The 21,872-nt window shown below is 47.7% G+C and overlaps 2 protein-coding genes across 3 annotated transcripts; one reads left to right on the forward strand and one right to left on the reverse strand.

The window, feature by feature from the left end:
• Window positions 1-334: 334 nt before the first annotated feature.
• LOC119311687 (protein WHAT'S THIS FACTOR 9, mitochondrial-like) lies at window positions 335-1,982 on the reverse strand. The gene has a single exon (XM_037587359.1). The coding sequence runs from the start codon at window positions 1,936-1,938 to the stop codon at window positions 676-678; it is 1,263 nt and encodes a 420-aa protein (XP_037443256.1). The 5' UTR covers window positions 1,939-1,982; the 3' UTR covers window positions 335-675.
• An 11,528-nt stretch (window positions 1,983-13,510) lies between these two features.
• On the forward strand, window positions 13,511-16,672 carry LOC119306182 (putative cyclic nucleotide-gated ion channel 9). Of its 2 annotated transcripts, XM_037582478.1 has the most exons (5): window positions 13,511-13,666; window positions 13,748-13,972; window positions 14,100-15,271; window positions 15,342-15,453; window positions 15,541-16,672. In XM_037582478.1, exons 3-5 carry the CDS (start codon window positions 14,127-14,129, stop codon window positions 16,447-16,449), a joined length of 2,166 nt encoding a protein of 721 aa, XP_037438375.1. In that variant the 5' UTR covers window positions 13,511-13,666; window positions 13,748-13,972; window positions 14,100-14,126; the 3' UTR covers window positions 16,450-16,672. The 2 variants fall into 2 exon arrangements, with proteins under 2 accessions (XP_037438375.1, XP_037438376.1); XM_037582479.1 differs by lacking the exon at window positions 13,511-13,666 and having other exon boundaries at window positions 13,701-13,972.
• Window positions 16,673-21,872: the final 5,200 nt, after the last annotated feature.

The following is a 21,872-nucleotide window of genomic DNA, read 5'->3' on the forward strand; positions in this document are numbered from 1 at the left end:
TGTGTGTGTGTGTGTGTGTGTTTCATTTCTATTCTCATGAAAGTATATGCCTGATTCGAGTTTTTCCTTCGAATAGATACATTTTCAATTTTGATATCAATGAGAATAACATTGTCACGTACATTAATATTTGTGGTATCCTTTCAATATATCGTTCTCATTAGTAAGTCAGGAGCAAGCCTGTAGATTTAAATCCTTAGAATTTTATAAAGATAAGAGTGGCATCCATGTGCAACAAGTTGGTACTTAAAAGAATTCACCGAGAATCAACCTATAGCAAGGATCACCTCAATTGATTTGCTATGGACAGAAAACAAATTCTAATCAGAACACGGAAGGATAAATTTGCAGCTTTAATTGTGATCAGCAGTCTTTTTTATTGAACATGAGAAATGGCAATAGCTATCATGCTTTTAGTAATCTACCTGAAAATCTAAGATATATATGATTAACTTAGGTGAAGCCACCATGGTACAACAAGGATGATTTCACTTAATAATCACCAGCTACTTCACAACCTAGTTACACAAAAATAAGGACCATCTTCTAGTAGGTTTGGTACCTGTTATAGAAGCTGATTGTACATTATGTTGCTAGGCCTTCAAGCATATTCATGCAATTCAAACGCACATCACCACCAACATCACAAGACCAGCTATGATGCAGGTTCTTGTTTCAGTTAGCGGCTTGTTGCGGTTCTCCAGTTTCTCCCCTGTTCTCTGTATCCTCGTCATCGCTCTCCTCTTCCTCTGAAGCAACACCCGCTTCGATGTTCTCCTCATCCTCTTCTTCATCCTCCTCATCATCGTAGTCATCCTCATTCTCCCCATCTGCACCATACTCGTCTCCCATCATTTGGTCGCCACGAATTGTCTTCCTCTCCTTGCCCTTTGCTTTACCGGCCTCCTCCCTCCCCATATGCATCAAATGCAGGAACTGATACCTTATCCCCATCATTGGGTGTTTGTCCACCAACATATGCCTCCGGTAGGCTTCCCGGAGCACCACCGTCTGGGTCCTCAGCTTATGAGACAGGTAGAAGATACCTGGGTGCCTCGCGAGCACCTTCCTGAACCCTGGTGGTAGCCTAAGAGCCTCCCCAAGCTTGACCAAAACCTCCTTCTCCATCTTCTTCCCTACCGTGAGGCTGAGCGCCTCGTGCAGCACCGCCACAGTCCTCTTCTCCGTGATGTCGCTCCTGGGAGCCAGGTGCGAACCATCTTCGTACGGCGAGATGTATGGCAGCTTCTGCCACTCATCCAGCCACTTGCGAACGTTCTTGTCGAGCTCAAATCCACGGGGGAACGAGAGCTGGAAGGCGATGGGGTCGCCGACCTTGTACCCGCCGGTCCGCTGCGCGTAGGACTGCACGGCCGACACGGCTAGGTCCTTCCGGTAGCAGACGAGCTCGAGGAGGCGGCCGTCGGCGGAGAGCGCGAAGTAGTCCGGGTAGTGCGGGAGGAGCGAGCGGGGGAAGTCGGAGGGGAGGCCGAGGTCGAGGCGGATGCGCGCGACGAGGTGGAGCGGGAGCGCGCGGGAGGGCGCGAGCATGAGGAGGCGCAGCAGGCGGTCGGCGGCGTCGGCGCGGGTGGCGTCGACGGCCTGCGCCTCGTCGAGGTGGAGCGCGCTGAGCCTGTGCGTGGGCGAGACGGTGACGGGGTGCGGGGAGAGCGCGAAGGCGGAGGCGTAGAGGCGGAGGAAGCGGAGCGGGCGGAAGGGGAAGGGGATGGTGGAGGGCAGCGCGTGGAGCGGCACGGCGTGCGGCGGCGGCGCGGCCGTGAGCAGCGCGTCCTTGGTGAGGAGGAAGGGCACGAGGTGGCGCTCCCGCTCCACGACGTGGTCCAGCGCGCGGTCCCGGCCCCACGGCACGCGGGCCTCGAGGAGGCCCCGCACCGGGACGTAGAGCGCCGCCGGCGGCCGGCGCGGCAGCAGCGGCATTCCTCCGGGCGGTTTTGGGAGGGGTTTCTGGTTGGGGAATGCGGCGGTGGTGGGGAGGAGGAGGAGGAGGCGGCGGCGGCCTGGGTCAAGGGTTAGTGCAAGCGGCGCGGGACATCACGCTGGGCCGCCACGCCGCCCCGCGAAACAGGCCCGCAAAGTGCCGCCTGGGCCGACCCCGCTTGTCTGTTGCGGGCTGAAGCGGGCAACCTCTCTTTTTGTTTTTTGTCTAAAAAAAAAAACCTCCTTGTGTTTCTTCCTGAAAGTCTAAAGAATTTCACACATCAAACAGCTCGTCCACTACTGCATTGTCTATGTATCTTTCACCTGATTACTGAAACGCTTATGAGCATCCAAGAATGGTACTACTGCTAGAAACTTGGCACGATCATAATAATGGTGTCGTCTTTTGGTTGTTCTCCTTTGACATAATAATGATGTTTGTTCTCTCTTGGTTTGTTCTTCTAGGCATTTTGCAAGGCATGTAGACAAGTCGACCCTCCTGTTCACTCTAACATGATTCACTTTGTTGGAGTTCAGAAGATTAATGTGTCATCAGTGTTCCTATGAATTCTGAAGCAAAACAATAGGCAGCAAGAAACCAAGCATCACCCTGGTTCTCCTATGAATCTATAATACCTAAATAGTTCATCCCCACTATCTTATTTCTCTTGACATGCAAGCTGTCCACGTCACTAATCGACATGCAACCATTCACCTCACTCCACCTCAGCAGTGTAGCCACATGAGCAACTTTTTCCCGTGCATGATGTCTGGTCGTGCCATCCGTTACCAGTGTGTAAATTGAGCCCTTTCGTTTCATCAAGCGGTAAACTATGCAACCCATCGGTTCCTCTCTCTCATTAATAAAGTAGAAAAAACGATTGAGCCCCATCCCGTCGAGCCCTTCCTTTTCTCTTATATTTATACTACAACGCGGTGGCTGGGGAGACATCTGTGAGCCAAATTCCTGTGAAGAAATCCAACACAAGTCGGTGCAAGCGGTGGCTCCGCCGACCTCGCGCGTGTCCATACCTACTCTGAGCAAATCCAAAACTCCAGCCTAGAGACAATGCACGACTACACGGATCCCGCCGGCTCCAACGTCAACAGATACTTCGATCTGAGCGAGTATCATCGACACGGTGGGGCGACAGCGGCCAAGCACACGCGCGAGGGCGAGCCAATGCCTCCACCCGTGCGTGAGTGTCATGAACGATCACATTGCCCAGCCGGGCGTTCCCGGTGACGGGAGGGATCCAACTCCCGCATGTTATCTCAGATGCATGTGTGAAGGTATACGACCAAGGTGGATAGTACATATGTGGCTCCTCCTGCAGACCTGCACAACGCCGGTCCAGCTCTCCTCCATGGCACTCCGGAATTTTCTCGGGCGGGCCTCCCTTTACCCGTGCACTGCCCTGGTCTTATTCTTCCTTCTCTGTTTCTATTCCGGCCAAGGTCGATCCGGCGCCGTTCCTCCACCAGTCCTCTGCCCCGCCCACCCAAGCCAGCTGAAGCCTCTCTGTGCATCCATAGTATGGGTTTTGAACTCCATACAAACAGTGGCGGAGGCAGAAAAAAATTATAGGTGTGGCGGACTTTATGAACGATAAAACCTAGATACTTCCTCCGTTTCTACATATAAGTCTTTTATAAATTTTAATATGGACTACATACGGAGAAAAATGAATGAATCTACACTCTAAAATACGTCTACATACATCTGTATGTTGTCTTTATTAAAATCTCTAAAAATATTTGTATTTAGAAACAGAGGGAGTATATATACTTGTGATCAACAAATATAACCGAAATCAAATGTTGAAGTATTGGCACTCAAAATACCTTACTAGATAAAGATTAGATGCCTGACAGGTCACCAATTAGTCATCTATGTTAACTAGACGGACATGAAGATGATCTACCAAGCATCCAAAGGTAGAGCTTCTAGTGGCACTTGCTTCGGGAAAATTGCTGTATAATTATATCTGTATATGAAATCACAAGAGAAAACTGATCAACTAGTCACTCAACAATGGGAGAGCACTAGAATAGACTTAATATGAACTGTGAATTAGTGGAGCTTATTTCTGTCAATGGTAAACAAATTCTGCCATGTCGCTAGGGTTTGGCCTTAGCCTGCGTAATAGCTAGCAGTTTTACGTGTGTGCAGACGTGCAGCCAAGCAATCAGGCCCACCGCCAGTGGCTATCATAAGCAGCAATAAGGCCCATCAAGCAGGCAGGGGCGCACGACTCAGCACAACCTTCAAGTAAGTATCTAGAGTACGTATATATACCTAGTATTTGCAGCAGAATTTAGGTATGGCGGACGCCAAACCAGCTATTTTTTTAAAATAATACATTTTTTATATTAAATTTCAGAAATATTACACCGTAATTATATTTTTTTTAAATATTACCCAATCGGCCTACTGCTGACCGATTGGATCTAGTCGGCCTACTGCTGGCCGATTGGCCCCCAGTCGGCCCACTGCCGGCTGATTGGATCCAGTCGACCCACTACTGGCCGATTGACCCAGTCGGCCCACTGCTAGCCGATTGTCACCCAGTGTGATTCCTCTAGGCCGGCAGGTGCATGCATCCATTTATCTGTTGAATAGGTATTTGAATAATGTTGAAGAAGTATTTGAAAAAATGTTGATCATGCATATAAAAATGTTAATCAAGCATTTAAAAAAATATTGAACAAGTATTTTAAAGATGTTGAACAAATATTTGAAACTGTTGAATAGGTATTTGAAAAATATTAAAGAAGCATTTAAAAAAATGTTGATCATGTATATAAAAATGTTAATCAAGCATTTGCAAAAAATGTTGAACAAGTATTTGAAAAATATTAATCATTTATATAAAAATGTTGAACAAGTATTTATAAAAATGTTGATCATGTATATAAAAATGTTGAACAAGTATTTGAAAATATGTTGAACAAGTATTTAAAAAATGTTAAACAAGTATTTGAAAAAATGTTTAACATCTGGAAGCTGGTGGGGTAGTTATTAGCTGCGTTGGGGATCGATGCCTGGTCTCCATGGCAATCACCAGGGCAGCTAACCACCCCATTAGTTTCCAGTTACTGGTTAGAAAAGGGACCGCGACCAACTAGAGGCGACTGAGCCGGTCTTCTCCATTATTTCTTTCTTTTTTTTCATATTATTTTTTCAAATACTTGTTCAAAAATTTTTAAATACTTGTTCAATTTTTTTTCAAATACTTGTTCAACATTTTTATATACATGATAAATTTTTTTACAAATACTTGTTCAACATTTTTATTTACATGATCAACATTTTTTTCAAATACTTGTTCAATATTTTTTTCAAATACTTGTTCAACATTTGTTGCAAATGCTTGATTAATATTTTTATATATACATGATCAACATTTTTTAAAATACTTCTTCAACATTTTTTAAATACCTATTCAACAGTTTTCAAATATTTGTTCAACATTTTTCAAATACTTGTGCAACATTTTTTTTCAAATGCTTAACTAACATTTTTATATGCATGATGAATTTTTTTTCAAATATTTCTTCAACATTTTTCAAATACCTATTCAACAGATAGATGGGTGCATACACCTGTCGGCCTATAAAAAGTAGATTGGGTGCCATTCGGCCAGCAGTGGGCCGACTGGATCCAATCGGCCAGCAGTGGGCCGACTGGATCCAATCGGCCGACAGTGGGCTGACTGGAGGCCAATCGGCCAGCAGTAGGCCGACTGGATCCAATCGGTCAGCAGTAGGCCGATTGGGTAATATTTTTAAAAAATATAATTACGGCATAATATTTCTGAAATTTAATATAAAAAATGTATTATTTTAAAAAAAATTGCATACAGACGTCGCCTACCTCCCCCGGGCCCCGGCCACCTGTCCCAGGCTCCCAGCCAAGCCGTCCACACAACCAGTCCCAGCCAAGCCGGCTGCACAACCACCAGATATCGGAAGCGGCGGTGCGCCTATAGACGTATCTGCTGCACAATCTAGCTAAGCTGTGGAATTTTTTCCTTTTGACAATTTTCATATAATGAAGCGTTGTACAATGAAGTGTCCTTTCTGCGTAATTAAGATCGGATCGTGCATAGTAAAAAGATTGGTTCGTTAATGACACAGTTTCTTTCCGAAACTTAAAATTCCTATATATTCCTTTTTTTTTAAGGGAAGGCCATCATGGCTAGCTTTATTTACTCAGATCAAAATTACATCGTTCACAAGGCTATTGACAATACATGCAGGTGGTTCGTCAGTCCAACTATCTGACATTTTATTACAAAAACTATACTTAGCTAGCTCATGAGGTGCGGTATTCGCCGCACGAAAACAATGCTTGAAGGTGACCCTCCCAATTGATGTAACAGTATCTAGACACTCCGCAAAGACTGCTGCCGATGCATCCCACCACTGTGTTTGTCCTGTGCAGAACTGAATGACTTCAAGGGAGTCTGATTCAGCCTCAACCCGATTAAAGCCTAATGAATTTGCAAATTGAAGGCCATCTCGCATGGCCCTAGCCTCCATAGCCGTAGCATCTGAAGCACAATCATTGTATTTGCATTGAGCAGCTAGAAATTGCCCCTTCTCATCTCTGATTATAGCGGCCGTTGCTCCTGCACCTGCATCTTGATAAAAAGCAGCGTCAACATTTACTTTAACAAACTTTGGGTCTGGCCTCTTCCATCTATGCTCCGTGTCCTCCCTATTTTGGTTCGACACTTTGTTATATCCGCATGTAATTGCCATCACTGAAATGGGCCATCTATTGAAAGGCGGAATTGTCTCATTGTGTGTGACCTGCCTACGGATCCACCACAAATACCAGCATCCCGCTGCTATGACGTCAATACTTCGAATAGTAGGCATGAGGTGAAACGGAGTGGTTGGTAAGTTTAGCAAGTGTTCCAGAACTATTGACCCCGAGCGATCCACATGAAGGGCCGATCTGATAGAGTCCCAAATGCCTAATTTCTCCCACAATTCTCTCGCTGGAATGCATTCAAAAAGCAGATGGCGCACATCCTCTGGTCCAACGTGACAAATTGGGCATTCTCCACTCACCGGGATGTGTCTGTTAGCGAGTACAGACATTAATGGTACAATTCCGTGCAGAATTCTCCAGCAATATATTTGAACTTTACGTGGGACTTGAAGATTCCATAGCATAGACCACACTGCCGGAGTCGTAGAGCTTCCCGGTCTGCCCCGGGCAGTTGCATGGCCCCCATATTTGTGTATCCACTCAATATGATATGCAGTTTTCACAGAAAAGATTCCGTTTTTATTCGGATGCCAGGCGACAAAATCATCAAATGCTTGAAGGTGTAAGGGTATTTGCAAGATCCTTCGAACATCCACAGGGTTAAAATGGTCTTGAAGTAATTGCTCATCCCACGTTTGGGTAATAGGATTAACTAGTTCAGAAACCTTTGTTAAAATAGACTGATTCCGCGGAGTAATAATCATCCTGTTTGGGCTTGAAGGTATCCACGGGTCAGCCCAGATGTCAACATTTTCTCCCGTTCCTATTCTCCATATGTATCCACGTTTAAAGCAAGCTAACCCAGCAATGATACTCTGCCAAGTGAAGGAAGATCTCTTTTTCGGCCCTGCTAGGAGAATATCACAATTTGGGTAATACTTTGCCTTTAAAATCCTAGCACAAAGCGAGTCCGGGTTCGTTATCAATCTCCAGCATTGTTTCGCTAAGAGAGCAAGATTAAACGAATATAGATCTCTAAATCCCATCCCACCTTCACTCTTTGGGAAACATAGCTTCCACCAAGAATACCAATGCATCTTCTTGTTATCTTCTTCATCACCCCACCAGAATTGAGCTATTACATCTGTAATTTCTTTGCAAACGCCTTTAGGAAGACAGAAAACTGACATTGCAAATACTGGTATAGACTGAGCAATGGCCTTCGATAAGATCTCCTTGCCACCCGTGGATAATTGTTTCTCCATCCATCCTTTTATCCTATGCATTACCCTGTCACGGAGATGTTTGAAACAGTCATTTCTATCAGCACCAACCATGGCAGGTAGGCCGAGATATTTATCAGATAAGGCTTCCGTATTTATATCCAATTCTTGACAAATTTCAGCTTTCGTGGTCACATTAGTATTTGGGCTGAAAAAGATGCTCGATTTACCCACACTGATCATCTGTCCCGAATTCTCACAGTAGGTTTCCAGTGCTTGCCGTAAGGAAGTTGCATTTAACACATCTGCTCGCATGAGAATAAGAGAATCGTCAGCAAATAAGAGGTGTGAAACTGACAGTGCATTCCTGCACACTCTGATCCCATCAATGCCACCAACTTCTTCTTCATACTGCAATAAACTAGAAAGACCTTCTGCACAAATCAAAAATAGGTACGGCGAGAGGGGGTCCCCTTGCCTGAGACCCCTTGTAGGGTTAAATATATCCGTCTCCTGTGAGTTAAATCTTACTTTGTATCTTACTGAGCTCACACAAGCCATCATTAAATCAATCCAATTCTCATGGAATCCCCATTTCCTCATCATATTTCTCAAGAAGATCCATTCTACTCTATCATAAGCCTTATGCATGTCCAGCTTGACTGCACACAATCCAGCAAGATTGTTCCTCGTATTCTTTATTTTATGGATACACTCATAGGCAATAAGTATATTATCGGTGATCAATCTACCAGGAACGAATGCACTCTGGGTAGGTGAAATAATTTCAGGCAATATACTCTTCAATCTGGCAGCCAATATTTTGGAGATAATTTTGTAAAGCACATTACAAAGACTAATAGGCCGAAATTGAGTTACCAGTTCAGGTGCATCCACCTTTGGGATCATCACAATTGACGTATCATTCCACTCAGCAGGGATTTGACGTGTGTTGATAGCATGTAAGACTTCATGAGTGATGTCACTCCCAAGAATATGCCAATACTTTTTAAAAAATACAGCATGTAACCCATCCAGCCCTGGTGCTTTTAGATCTCCAATACTTAACACAGCTTTATGCACATCTTCCGCAGTAAAAGGAGCCATCAACATATTGTTCATCTGATCAGTCACTTTACTATGAACTTTTTCTAACAATACTGGATCTGTTTGATTAACTTCCGAAGAGAACAGATTAGAGAAGTAATTCTGGACATGCGGATTTAAAGATGAATTACCTTTCAGCCATTGCCCATTATCATCCTTTAACCTTTTAATGAAATTCTTTTTTCTCCTAGCTGAAGCATAAGCCATGAAGACACCTGTGTTCCGATCGCCACTTGTCAACCATGTAGCACGCGAACGTTGCCTACATGCAATCTCCTCCAGCTCAAGCAAATATTCCACCAGTTCAGCCAACTCCTTCCTCTTCTCTTCATTTTCATCTGTCATAGGACTAGTCATCGCCTGTTCCAACTCTCGTTGTGCCTTGCATAATCGCTTCTTAGGTTTTTTTAAGACTCTCTGGTCCCAATCATGGAAGCGACCATGCATGCATGAAAGTTTTTCATACAGGCTAGTTCCTTGGTTCGCTGAAACATGAGCCCATGCGTCCTGTACTACTTCAGTAAATTTTCTTTCCTTCAGCCAGTACGCTTCAAACCTCCTTGGTCTTTGGTTAGGATCCACATGTTCCTGAATGTAATATTCAGTGTTCACAAGAATAGGTCTGTGATCTGAATGATTGAACTCCAGATTTTCAAGCGCGGCATGTGGGTATAGAATCGACCACTCGTCGTTTATTAGACCCCTGTCCAATCTCTCCCGTATTCTTCCTCTCCCCCAGGTGAACATATCCCCGACAAATCCCATATCCTTGAGATTGCAATCATCGATAGCATTCTGAAATGCTGTCATATATTGCTGGGGGCGAGGATTACCTCCTTCTTTTTCCTGTAAAAACTGTATTTCGTTCAGATCACCAACTAACAACCATGGCTGACACTGTGATTGATGCAATGCCCGCATACGGTCCCATGTTTTATGCTTATTCTCCCATCTAAACTCTCCGTACATACCAGTAAGTCTCCATGTGTTATCACTTGTATCCGTGATCATCACATCTATAAACATAGGGTCAAGATCCAACCTCTGAACCTTAAATTCTTTTTTCCAAAATAGAATAAGACCTCCCTTCCTCCCATCGCCATGGCACACAAATTTTTGGTCCATCTTAAGGCGGCGACGTAAACATTCAGCCGGATAGCTTTCTAGGTGAGTCTCCGACAAAAACATCACACCAGGATTTGACTTTCGTTGGACATTGAGCAAAGCACGGATTGCCGGTTCATTCCCGAGACCATTGCAATTCCAACTCAGAACCTTCATTGTTGCTCTCTGATGAACGTGAGAAGACAGAAAAATTCCAACCCCACCGAATCCAAAGCTGCTAACAATTTCACCACATCCAATCAGGGGACTGGATTTCTACTTCCTCAGAAATCTTCAAAGTCTCCAAAACAGTATGCTCCTCCGATCAAATCGATTGAGCAGAAAAAACTGATCCAATACGGATGACCATATGCAAGATACAGCCACAACCACGCAGTGGAGAGAGAGAGACCAGCCACGGCAACCTTACAGCGCCGTCCTGGGACTGCAAGCACCGGCCCCCCCGCCGCCGCCAAGGAGGCGGCCGGCGGCGGACCAGCGAAACCCTAGCCGCCTTAGGATCGCCCCTCACGGAAGAAAACGTCCTGACCGTCCCTGAAGGCTGGTCAATCGAACTGTAAAAAAAAGTGGGTGGCTTCTCTGCTTTTGAATTGGTATAAATGACTGATGAAGGTTTTAATTTCCAAATACATAGTCCATTTACCATCCCTTTGGTTATATTATCATAGAATATGGATGTCATAAAATTTAGTCATATATAAGAAGTGGGTGGCTTAAATATGGGTGGCATAAAATTTAGTCATATATAGTGTGTGTATCTGACAAATTATGCGTACATGTCCATTTTTTCATTGAATTTGTAAGTACATGCTAAAAAAGTATAGAAATCATTCAGCCTTCAATATTTTTAAAATATGATAACTTATCCAGTCATCCAAGTGACATAGGCAATCTGACTCCTAATGAAAAGGAAACTGAGACCTTACATGACTGGCTCAGTTATATAAGGAGAACATGAAGGGCATTCTTTTATAATATTCCCATATCAATATGATCTCACACCATACTCATGCCGGACAACCTTCTCTGCCCTTTAATGAGGATCACACATATGACTGGCATGTGAAGATTTATTTTCTCTACTCCTGAATTGACCTAATCTTTATCATAGCAAAACTTCAGTCACTTTTAGGATGACACTTAACTTATCTACCGGAGTAATTCCATGGAGTATATATTTCTATTCAGAGTCCATTGCCAGCCTTTAATTCCATCGACACTTCTATCTTCAGGGAATAACTGCGTGAGCAAAACTAAGTGCAACCATACTATACGAAATTGTAAAGATGGGAGATGCTCCCGCAATTCATTCTTACTGTTTACTATGCTAATCCAACTATACACTTTGGTTTTTCTGAAAGGAGTCTGGCATATCCGTGCATGAATATAGACCCAACATGCAATCTATTATGCTACTTACAGTAAATTATATTATTTTTAGTTCCAATTTTTCGTTTCATTACCAATGTTTGTATTCCTACAAAAGGGGAAAAAATCTCACTTAAATATATTGCAACCAATTCCCGCAGCAACGCGCGGGGTATCATCTAGTTCTGAAGATTAATGTGTCGTTAGTACTCATATATGTGGTGGTGTTAGCATTGAGGGCATTATCTGAAGATTATTATTATTCTGCTATTTCCATCTAAACTGTAGTTCAATATCCACTGCATACCTTATTCGGACCATGCTGTAATTTTCCTTTTTCTATGGATCTTTGTGCAGGTTGTGCTGAATTTCCAGATTTGATATAATGCAGCTCCAGCCGAGCTATCTGTTATCTGAATTTTCAGTGACCATGTTGTTATCTGGATTTTGCACTGAGCTAAGGGCATCTCCAGCCGCGCCCCCAACAGGCCCTCCCCAGGCGATTTTGTGGCGCCAGCGCCAAAAAAAGGCCCCAGTCGCGTTCCTAGAAGCCCGTTTTTCGCCGGCTCGGGTCAAAACTGGTGTCGGCGGACCCAGGCCGAACCCGGCGCCCTGGGGGGCGCTTGGGGAGCCGGCACAAGCGAAAAAGGCGCGTGGGCCCGCCCTGGAGGCAACCCGAGGGCCTTTTCCCGCCGTTTCTTGACGCTTTTCCCTCGCATCTCTCCCGCTCGCTCGCTTCCTCCCGCCATTCTCTCCCTTTCTCCCGCCAAACCCCCTCCCGCTCGCCGCGAAGAAGTACGCCATGCCGCCGAAGAAGTACGCCATGCCGCGCGCGGCGGCAACCGCGACTGGCGCCGTGGCCCAGCCGAAGCAGAGGAAGCCGAGGGCGCCGCCATCGAAGCCACCGGGCCTGTCGAACGCCGAGTGGAGGGTGGAAGTTCAGCGGCGCGAAGCAGTCACCGCCGACAGGCGGAACAAGGCCATAGCCAAGAAGGCCCGCGACAACACGGCGCGCGCGGCGGCGTCTTCCTCATCGGTCGACCAGGCGGGGATGAATCCACCCGTCGTCAGCCACGCCTAGTACGCGCCCTGGGGACAGCAAGGCGCCGGATCTTCATGGGGTTCATCGTCGCCCGGCTACGCGGACGGCAACGCGCACGGTGGGTTCAACCCAAACGTGACCTTCCCTCATGATCACCCCGCTACGCGCACGCCCTCGCCCGCCTTCGTCGGCGTGCAGTACCCTCCATACAACTACTCGAAGAGAAGATCGAGGCGCGGGCCGTCCTACGCCCGGGCCGTCCTACGCGAAGAGAAGACCGAGGCACGGTGGTCGTCGCTAATGAAGAACAACGCCATCAAGCTTGAGCTGCTCCGGACGAACGTCGCTGCAAAGAAGAGGAACACCGACATGGCTTTTCTGATGGGCGGGGCGGACATGCTCCAAAGCAACGATGAGAAGCTCAAGGCGTGGTACCTGGTGCAGCGCGGCCTCATCCTGAACGAGCTGCCAACGGCAACGCCGACGACGCCCACGACGCCCACGACCACACGGACGCCAAGCCCGAACGACGCCTCTACATCGCCGCCCAGCAGTGCCGAAGCCGCGCCGACGCAGCCCAGCACCGAAGCAGCTCCGACACCGACGAGCCCGCGCACGCCGACTCCGCCAACGCCTGGAGCCGACCCCGCCGAGTGAATCGTTGCGCACGCGAACTTGCGGCGGCGGCGCTCTGTTTCTTGTAACGCCAGACTACGTCCGATCGCCGGATTTGCGACGTCTATTGAGAGCGGGAACGACCAAGTTTAAATTTCCTGCATCCTGAGGCCGGCGCGTGGGGGTGTGACTGGGAGCTAGGTCGCCCCCAGAGACCGAACTAGCGCCGGCACGCCCCCAGGCCGTTCTATTTAGGCGCCCTGGGGGGCGAACGGCTGGAGATGGCCTAATGCAGCTGTAGCTGATGCTGATTAATACTACTGTCTGGCGGGTGCATGCGGGCTGCCGCAAACGCCGGCGCTAATTATAGCGGTGTGTGGCGGCCAGCCACTGCCGCATGCCGCATCAGCCGCAGTGTCCCGCTTAGCCCTGTAAACGGGGAGCGAAAAGTTTGCGGTCGATGCAGCGAGCGAGCGAGCGATTGGGATTTCCTTTCTTTCTGATGAACGAGAGGGGAGATTGCAGGTTTGCCTTCTTGCCATCCATTCGAGAGGCTTCTTGTTCTTATCACGGGTATCATTTTGGCTTATCATGTGGCGATTGCAGATAGGAATTCTCGGTTGATTTTGTGCTTCCGCGGCAGAATTCTGTTGCGCACGCGGGATCCAGAGGAGGGGACGAACGAGCCTCTGGTTCGTTAATGTCCACAGTGCTCTGAATGAATGGATGGAATCAACCAGCGGCCAGCCTCCATGGCGGCTAGCAGATCTTGCTCGGCAGTGCCCGGCATAAGACGCGATTCATCGACGGCGGCAAGGAGAAATTTGTAAGGTGAGATGCCGGATGCATTTCATTTCATCGAGTACTCCATTTCATCTCATTTCATGAGGGATCCCTTAGATGATTGGCGGGGATAATGAATGCATGCATGCATCAACGTTTGGTTTTTGCCTCGTAGCTTGCTGACGACGCGAGCGCGAGCGGGATGTCGTACGAGGCGTCCATCGGCGGGGGCGGCGGCGGCGGCGGGGAGCGGCGGCGGTCCGCCTTCCACATCGGGTACGGCGGCGTGGTGGGCGCGTCCCGGCGGCGGCTGGCGCAGCCGGAGCTGCTGGCGCGGGACGTGATCACGCATGGCTCGGCGCAGCTCCGCACGCTGGGCCGGTCGATCCGCACGGGCGCGGCCATGGCGGCCGTGTTCCAGGAGGACCTCAAGAACACGTCGCAAAAGATCTTCGACCCGCAGGACCGCATCCTGGTGCGCCTCAACCGCAGCTTCCTCATCTCCTGCATCATCTCCATCGCCATCGACCCCATGTTCTTCTACGGGCCCCGGGTGAGGGAGGAGCAGCTCCCCGGGGAGCAGAACACCAACCTGTGCATCGGCATCGACCACGGCCTCGCCATCTCCACCGCCGTGGTCCGCACCCTGTTCGACATCTACTTCCTGGCGCGCATCGCGCTGCAGTTCCGCACCGCCTTCATCGCGCCCTCCTCCAGGGTCTTCGGCCGCGGCGAGCTGGTGATCGACACCGTGGAGATCGCCAAGCGCTACTGCCGCCGCTTCTTCATCGCCGACGTCTTCTCCGTGCTCCCGCTGCCGCAGATGGTCATCTGGAAGTTCCTCTACCGGGAGGACAAGACGGCGGTGCTGGAGACCAAGGACAGGCTGCTGTCCATCATCATCGCGCAGTACGTGCCGCGGCTGGTCCGGATATACCCGCTGTCCACGGAGCTCAAGCGCACCAGCGGCGTCTTCGCCGAGACGGCCCTCGCCGGCGCCGCCTACTACCTCCTCTGGTACATGCTGGCCAGCCACATCGTGGGCGCCTTCTGGTACCTGCTGTCGATCGAGCGGGTGACCGACTGCTGGCGCTTCTCGTGCAACGAGTTCCCGGGGTGCAACCAGATCTACATGTACTGCGGCAAGACGGAGAGCAACGAGGAGTACACGGAGTGGACCACCGTGATCCGGCAGGTCATCACCGAGAACTGCCAGCCCACCGACGACGGCGAGATGCCCTTCGACTACGGCATGTACTCGTCGGCCGTCACCTCGGACGTGACCACCTCCAAAGACATGACCACCAAGCTCCTCTTCTGCCTCTGGTGGGGCCTCGCCAACTTGAGGTAACAAAATTACTCAACAAGACAACATTATTTTGATCGTAGTTTGTCACTAATTTATGTGGTCGAACAGTACGCTAGGCCAAGGGCTCAAGACAACCATCTACACCGGGGAGTCGCTCTTCGCCATTACGCTCGCCACCTTCGGCCTCATCCTAATGGCCATGCTCATCGGAAACATTCAGGTCAACGATCCTTCTTCTTTACTAGCTTAAGCCTAGCTGCCCCATTTATGTATGTGTTGCACTGACGAGACGATCGATCTTTTGCAGACGTATCTGCAATCGCTGACCGTGCGGCTGGAGGAGATGCGGGTGAAGCGGCGGGACTCGGAGCAGTGGATGCACCACCGCCTGCTGCCGATGGAGCTGCGCGACCGCGTCCGGCGCTACGACCAGTACAAGTGGATCAACACCCGCGGGGTGGACGAGGAGGCCCTGGTCCAGAACCTCCCCAAGGACCTCCGCCGCGACATCAAGCGCCACCTCTGCCTGGGCCTCGTGCGGAGGGTGCCGCTGTTCGCCAACATGGACGAGCGCCTCCTGGACGCCATCTGCGAGCGCCTCAAGCCGGCGCTCTACACGGAGCGGACGTACATCATCCGGGAGGGGGACCCCGTGGACCAGATGCTCTTCATCATCCGCGGCAGCCTGGAGAGCATCACCACGGACGGCGGCCGGAGTGGCTTCTTCAACCGCAGCATGCTCCAGGAGAGCGACTTCTGCGGCGAGGAGCTGCTCACCTGGGCGCTGGACCCCAAGTCCGGGGTCAGCCTGCCCTCCTCCACGCGCACCGTCATGGCGCTCTCCGAGGTCGAGTCCTTCGCGCTGCACGCCGAGGAGCTCAAGTTCGTGGCGGGGCAGTTCCGGCGCATGCACAGCAAGCAGGTGCAGCACACCTTCCGCTTCTACTCGCAGCAGTGGCGCACCTGGGCCGCCACCTACGTCCAGGCCGCGTGGCGGCGGCACCTCAAGCGGAAGGCCGCCGAGCTGCGGCGCAAGGAGGAGGAGGAGGAAGGCCGGTCGTCGAGCTTCAAGACCACCATACTGGTGTCACGGTTCGCGGCCAACGCGCTGCGCGGCGTGCACCGGCAGCGGTCGACCAAGCGGGATCAAGGGGATATCATGATCCATGTCCCCGTGCCCAAGCCGCGTGAGCCGGACTTCGGCGCTGATGATTGACTCGCCTCCGGTTGCATATACTATCGAGATGAAGCTATGTGACTTTGACAGTTTGACTATTCTCTACTCAAGAAATAGCACAGTGTTCCTCGTATTTGATTGTCTTTGGTTGTTTGCACTAACATAATCATGCATTACTTGCGAGAACACGAGATTCAACAATAGGAGATAGAACCAGACTAGTATCTTTGATAAGTGTTGCACGTAAAGCACGAAGCAATTCTGCCCTGACGTTTTTTGATGACAACTTTAGTTAACTGAGGATGACAACTTTAATTGTGAAGCATGACAACTTTCTGTTTGGATGGCAAATTTCTGTTTTTTTGGGATTTGTTTTTTTATGGCAATTTTACTTATGAAAATGTCAGGACGGTGTTACTTCGTGTCACATCACTTATCATTTAGGTTTTTTAAAACAACGTGTCTCATTGCCGATTTCATTAGAGAACCGCAATGCTAATGGGCGAACGTTTGTTGGGAAGGAACTCTGAGTAGACGTGCGCTCACAATTGACTGATCGAGATCAAACGGTGTCAGTTTTTCCAAAAAAAAAACTCTATGTAGAAATTGCTGATAGTCTGAAGAAATTGCCACCCTCTCAGATCAGGGCCGACACATGAGCAACCAGTTCCAACCTCGGATTTGTAGGTGGGGGGAGGTGAATTTTATAGTAATTTACCGCACGACACGTAGCTAAAGACCCACAACTGGCTGGAACACTCGAGGCAAAAACATGGATAAAACATATTACAACGTCGAACACTAGCAAAAACCATCTCACCTATTTTGCATCATGTGCCATATTAAAAGGAGTAATAATTCTAGAAATACTATTACAGGTACTCCCTCCGTTCAAGTTTACTAGGCCCTCCGACTAAAACTCAGGTACCAAGGCAACCTATTAATTTCAGATGCTACTTTAGACAGTAAATCGCGTGCATCAAAACTTGATTAGTCATTGCTTGTTAATTGCCCTATAAGACGGGTTTGGCTCAGCTGGAGGGTTCCCTGCAGGAAATATTGTGCAGAGCCAATAAGAGACCGCCACTTATCTAGTTTGATATGAGAACAGTGCGGGGGGTGGTGCGGCGAGCATGCAAGAGTCCGACGACGTGCTGCGTTCTGGAACGCAGACTAAACGACATGTTCTCCACGTGGCCAAGCAGGGCTCCCTTGTTGTTCGGGTGGTGCTCCTCCTCCACGGCTTCCCGGAGCTCTGGCTGCACTGGTGCCACCAGATGCCCGCGCCCGCCGCGCTCTGGTCCCCAACCTCCGTGGCTTCGGCGACTCCGGCGTCCATCTGATCCGGCCGTCTACGTTGTCGTGCTCCTCGATCACCTCCACCTGCCCTCGACCGGTGACGAAGATGTTCGCGGCGCACGGTGATGGGTTCTGCATCAAGCGATGCCAGTGGTGGCATGCCATCCCCTGTGTCTTCTGATTTAATTTGAGCATACCTTCTTCTTTTTGACAGGAGCATATGTTCTTCTTGTTTTTCGGTTAAAGTGAATTAAGTCTTGCGAATGAGAGTTCACACAACAAATCGAATCGAAGTGTGTCAAGCAAAGAGTTTCGAGCAAATGGTTATTCGAGGGACTAGTTGAATGAGACTTTCAACCTCGACAACATGGAGGACAATGTAGCACTGCAGCATGCCAGCATGGTTCTCACGTCAATGCGGCAGATGACTCCAACTGATGCATGCTAGGACGTTGACAGTGGCTGCATCAAACTCGAGATGGATGGCGGCAAACTACACCACCACATCCCACATAGCACCATCTCTCGACGACATGGATGGCGGCAAACTACACATTTGTGTGACGTTGTCCACCACCGTCATGCGGATTTTCGTCACAGTATCTCAGTTTTCTTGTAGTGAATCGTGATTCATGGGAATTAACATTTAATCCATAGTGAAGTACACACATTGTATTTGACACAATTGATCTCATGGTACTAAAATTCTATGCCCAGTATATGCCAAGGTGTCCCACAAGGGCACGAGTAGCATTGTATGTTTTGATCCACCACTTCCGTTGAGCAATCCCGGTGTGTTAAGAACAATGATATAACTTTGTCTTTGATGATTTATGGCTATGCTTTCCTTTGTCATGGAATTAACCGAAACACAAAAGATAGGAGTCAAAGCTTGTGAAGAAATGGAGCACTTCCAAGTTGTTGGCCGATGATGATGATGAGATTAACAACCACACGATGAGCTCGCCGAGTGCATCCTCTAAAGGTAGGAACCGTTTTTGAAGGAAGATTGAAGACCAAGAGGATCAGAATGATGATGGTGTGAGGCAATGTAGCAGCCACCCATTATTAGTTTGTGCTGCTTTCACATGTTTGGATTGAATTTTGATAATTTTGTTTTGCAGGAAACAATAGCACACATTTACGTGAGGAGTTCTAAGGAGAAAGGAATAAATGGATGATGAAGACGGTGTCGACACTCTTAATGTATGCCATTATTTCTAGGATCTGACTTTTTTGTACATAAAAACACATAGTTATGGAATGGTCAAATAAAATTTACAACATCGCTTGTCCAAAAAAGTTTTGATGTGTCTTATTTTAAGTCAACATGGAGTGTAGTTTTGTTAATTTTGATTCTGATGCTTGGATTGAGGAGATGGACTGACGACCATAATGATGTAATGGAAATGTTGACAATATCATCTTATGTGCATATGGATATGACCAATCTTAAACCACTAGAATTAGTCCCTCCTCCCCCGTTGCAACATACGGGCAATTACCTAGTTAAGTTAATAAAAACAGAGTAACGCCTTAAGCAAGATGAGCGGTTCTGCCCCGATCATGAATTCATCACGTGATTGGGATAGAATCGCATCTTGGATGATACAAGTTGGTATCAGAGTGACAAAGGGAATAAGGAGAAAAAAGAATTACTACTCTCCGATATATATATCTACGACTCAAAACAGGTTTTTTTCTAGACTCGATAATGGCAACGGTTCGATCAATCAAGGGGGCTCCTGCGGTCGGTAAGGCTCTAATACCAACTTGTAGCACCCAAGATGCGATTCTATCCCAATCACAAATTCATCATGTGATTGGGATAGAATCGCATCTTGGCTGCTACAAGTATGATGTAGACAGAGTAAACCCAAACAATATGAATAAATCTCATCTTTTTATCCTTAACGACAATAATACAAATACGTGTCATGTCCCTTTCTATCACTGGGATTGAGCATCGCAAGATAGAACCCAACACAAAGCACCTCTCTCATTGCAATAAAAAATCGATCTAGTTGGCCAAACTAAACGGATAGATCAGAGGTTAATAAAATGCTATAATAATCATGTATAAAAGAATTCAGAGAAGACTCAATTAATATTCATGAATAATCTGATCATAAACCCATAATTCATCGGATACCAACAAACACACCGCAAAAGAAGATTACATCAAATAGAACTCCAAGAACATCGAGGAGAACATTGTATTGAAGATCAAAGAGAGGGAAGAATCCATCTAGCTACTACCTATGGATCGTAGGTCTGTGGTAAACTACTCACGCATCATCGAAAGGGCAGCAAGGATGATGTAGAAGCCCTCTGTGATCGATTCCCTCGCCGACAAAGTGCCGGAAAAGGCGTCTAGATGGGATCGCGGAAGAACAGAAATTTGCGGTGGCGGAAAAAAAAATCGGGTGGCTCTCTCATGTATTGGGAATATTTGAAAATTTATAGAGGTGGAATTAGGTCGGGAGGTTCCACGAGGGGCCCACAAGCCTGGGGGGTGCACCCCCTTAGCTTGTCGCTTCCTCATGACTCCTCATGTCTTCTCCCGAACCTTCGTGGGTCTTTTCTGGTCCAGAAAAAATTAATCCAAAGTTTTTCTTCGTTTGGACTCTTTTGATATTGATTTTTTGAAAAGCCAAAACAAGCAAAAAAACAGCAGCTGACACTGGGCACTAGGTTAATAGGTTAGTCCCCAAAAATAATATAAAATTACATATAAAATATCGAAGATTGATAATATAATAGCATGGAATAATAAAAAACTATAGATATGTTGGAGACGTATCAGGGAACTATGTCATAATTGATGAGCCGCCACTGATGTCTACTACACAACCTTCTTCTTGTAGACATTGTTGGGCCTCCAAGTGAAGGAAATATGCCCTAGAGGCAATAATAAAGTTATTATTTATTTCCTTATATCATGATAAATGTTTATTATTCATGCTAGAATTGTATTAACCGGAAACATAATACATGTGTGAATACATAGACAAACAGAGTGTCACTAGTATGCCTCTACTTGACTAGCTCGTTAATCAAAGATGGTTATGTTTCCTAACCATAGACATGAGTTGTCATTTGATTAACGGGATCACATCATTAGGAGAATGATGTGATTGACTTGACCCATTCCGTTAGCTTAGCACTTGATCGTTTAGTATGTTGCTATTGCTTTCTTCATGACTTATACAAAGTTCCTGCAACTATGAGATTATGCAACTCCCGTTTACCGGAGGAACACTTTGTGTGCTACCAAACGTCACAACGTAACTGGGTGATTATAAAGGTACTCTACAGGTGTCTCCAAAAGTATATGTTGAGTTGGCATAATTCGAGATTAGGTTTTGTCACTCCGATTGTCGGAGAGGTATCTCTGGGCCTTCTCGGTAATAATCATCACCTAAGCCTTGCAAGCATTGTAACTAATGAGTTAGTTATGAAATGATGTATTACGGAACGAGTAAAGAGACTTGCCGGTAACGAGATTGAACTAGGTATTGGATACCGACGATCGAATCTCGGGCAAGTAACATACCGATGACAAAGGGAACAACGTATGTTGTTATGCGGTTTGACCGATAAAGATCTTCGTAGAAAATGTAGGAACCAATATGAACATCCAGGTTCCACTATTGGTTATTGACCGAGAATAGTTCTAGGTCATGTCTACATAGTTCTCGAACCCGTAGGGTCCGCACGCTTAACGTTACGATGACAGTTTTATGAGTTTTGATGTACCGAAGTTTGTTCGGAGTCCCGGATGTGATCACGGACATGACGAGGAGTCTCGAAATGGTCGAGACATAAAGATTGATATATTGGAAGCCTATGTTTGGACTTCGGAATAGTTCCGGGTGAAATCGGGATTTTATCGGAACACCGGGGGGTTATCGGAACCCTTCCGGGGGTTACCGGAACCCTCCCGGGGGTTAATGGGCCTTAGTGGGCCATGAGGGAGAAGAGGAGGGCCGGCCAGGGCAGGCCGCGCGCCCCCTCCCCCCCTAGTCCGAATAGGACAAGGAAGGGGCGGGCGGCGCCCCCCTTTCCTCTTTCCCTCCCCCCAAGTCCTAATCCAACTAGGAAAAGGGGGGAGTCCTACTCCCGGTGGGAGTAGGACTCCTCCGGCGCGCCTCCTCCTAGGG

The sequence above is a fragment of the Triticum dicoccoides genome, chromosome 5B, assembly GCF_002162155.2.
Source record: "Triticum dicoccoides isolate Atlit2015 ecotype Zavitan chromosome 5B, WEW_v2.0, whole genome shotgun sequence".
Lineage (NCBI taxonomy): Eukaryota > Viridiplantae > Streptophyta > Magnoliopsida > Poales > Poaceae > Triticum > Triticum dicoccoides.

Bases quoted from the DNA above. Each gene is read 5' to 3' on its own strand.
- LOC119311687 (XM_037587359.1), bottom strand. From the start codon at position 1,938: ATGCCGCTGCTGCCGCGCCGGCCGCCGGCGGCGCTCTACGTCCCGGTG.
- LOC119306182 (XM_037582478.1), top strand. From the start codon at position 14,127: ATGTCGTACGAGGCGTCCATCGGCGGGGGCGGCGGCGGCGGCGGGGAG. The intron at 15,272-15,341 runs GTAACAAAATTA...GTGGTCGAACAG, and splicing joins TGGGGCCTCGCCAACTTGAG to TACGCTAGGCCAAGGGCTCA. The intron at 15,454-15,540 runs GTCAACGATCCT...GATCTTTTGCAG, and splicing joins TGCTCATCGGAAACATTCAG to ACGTATCTGCAATCGCTGAC.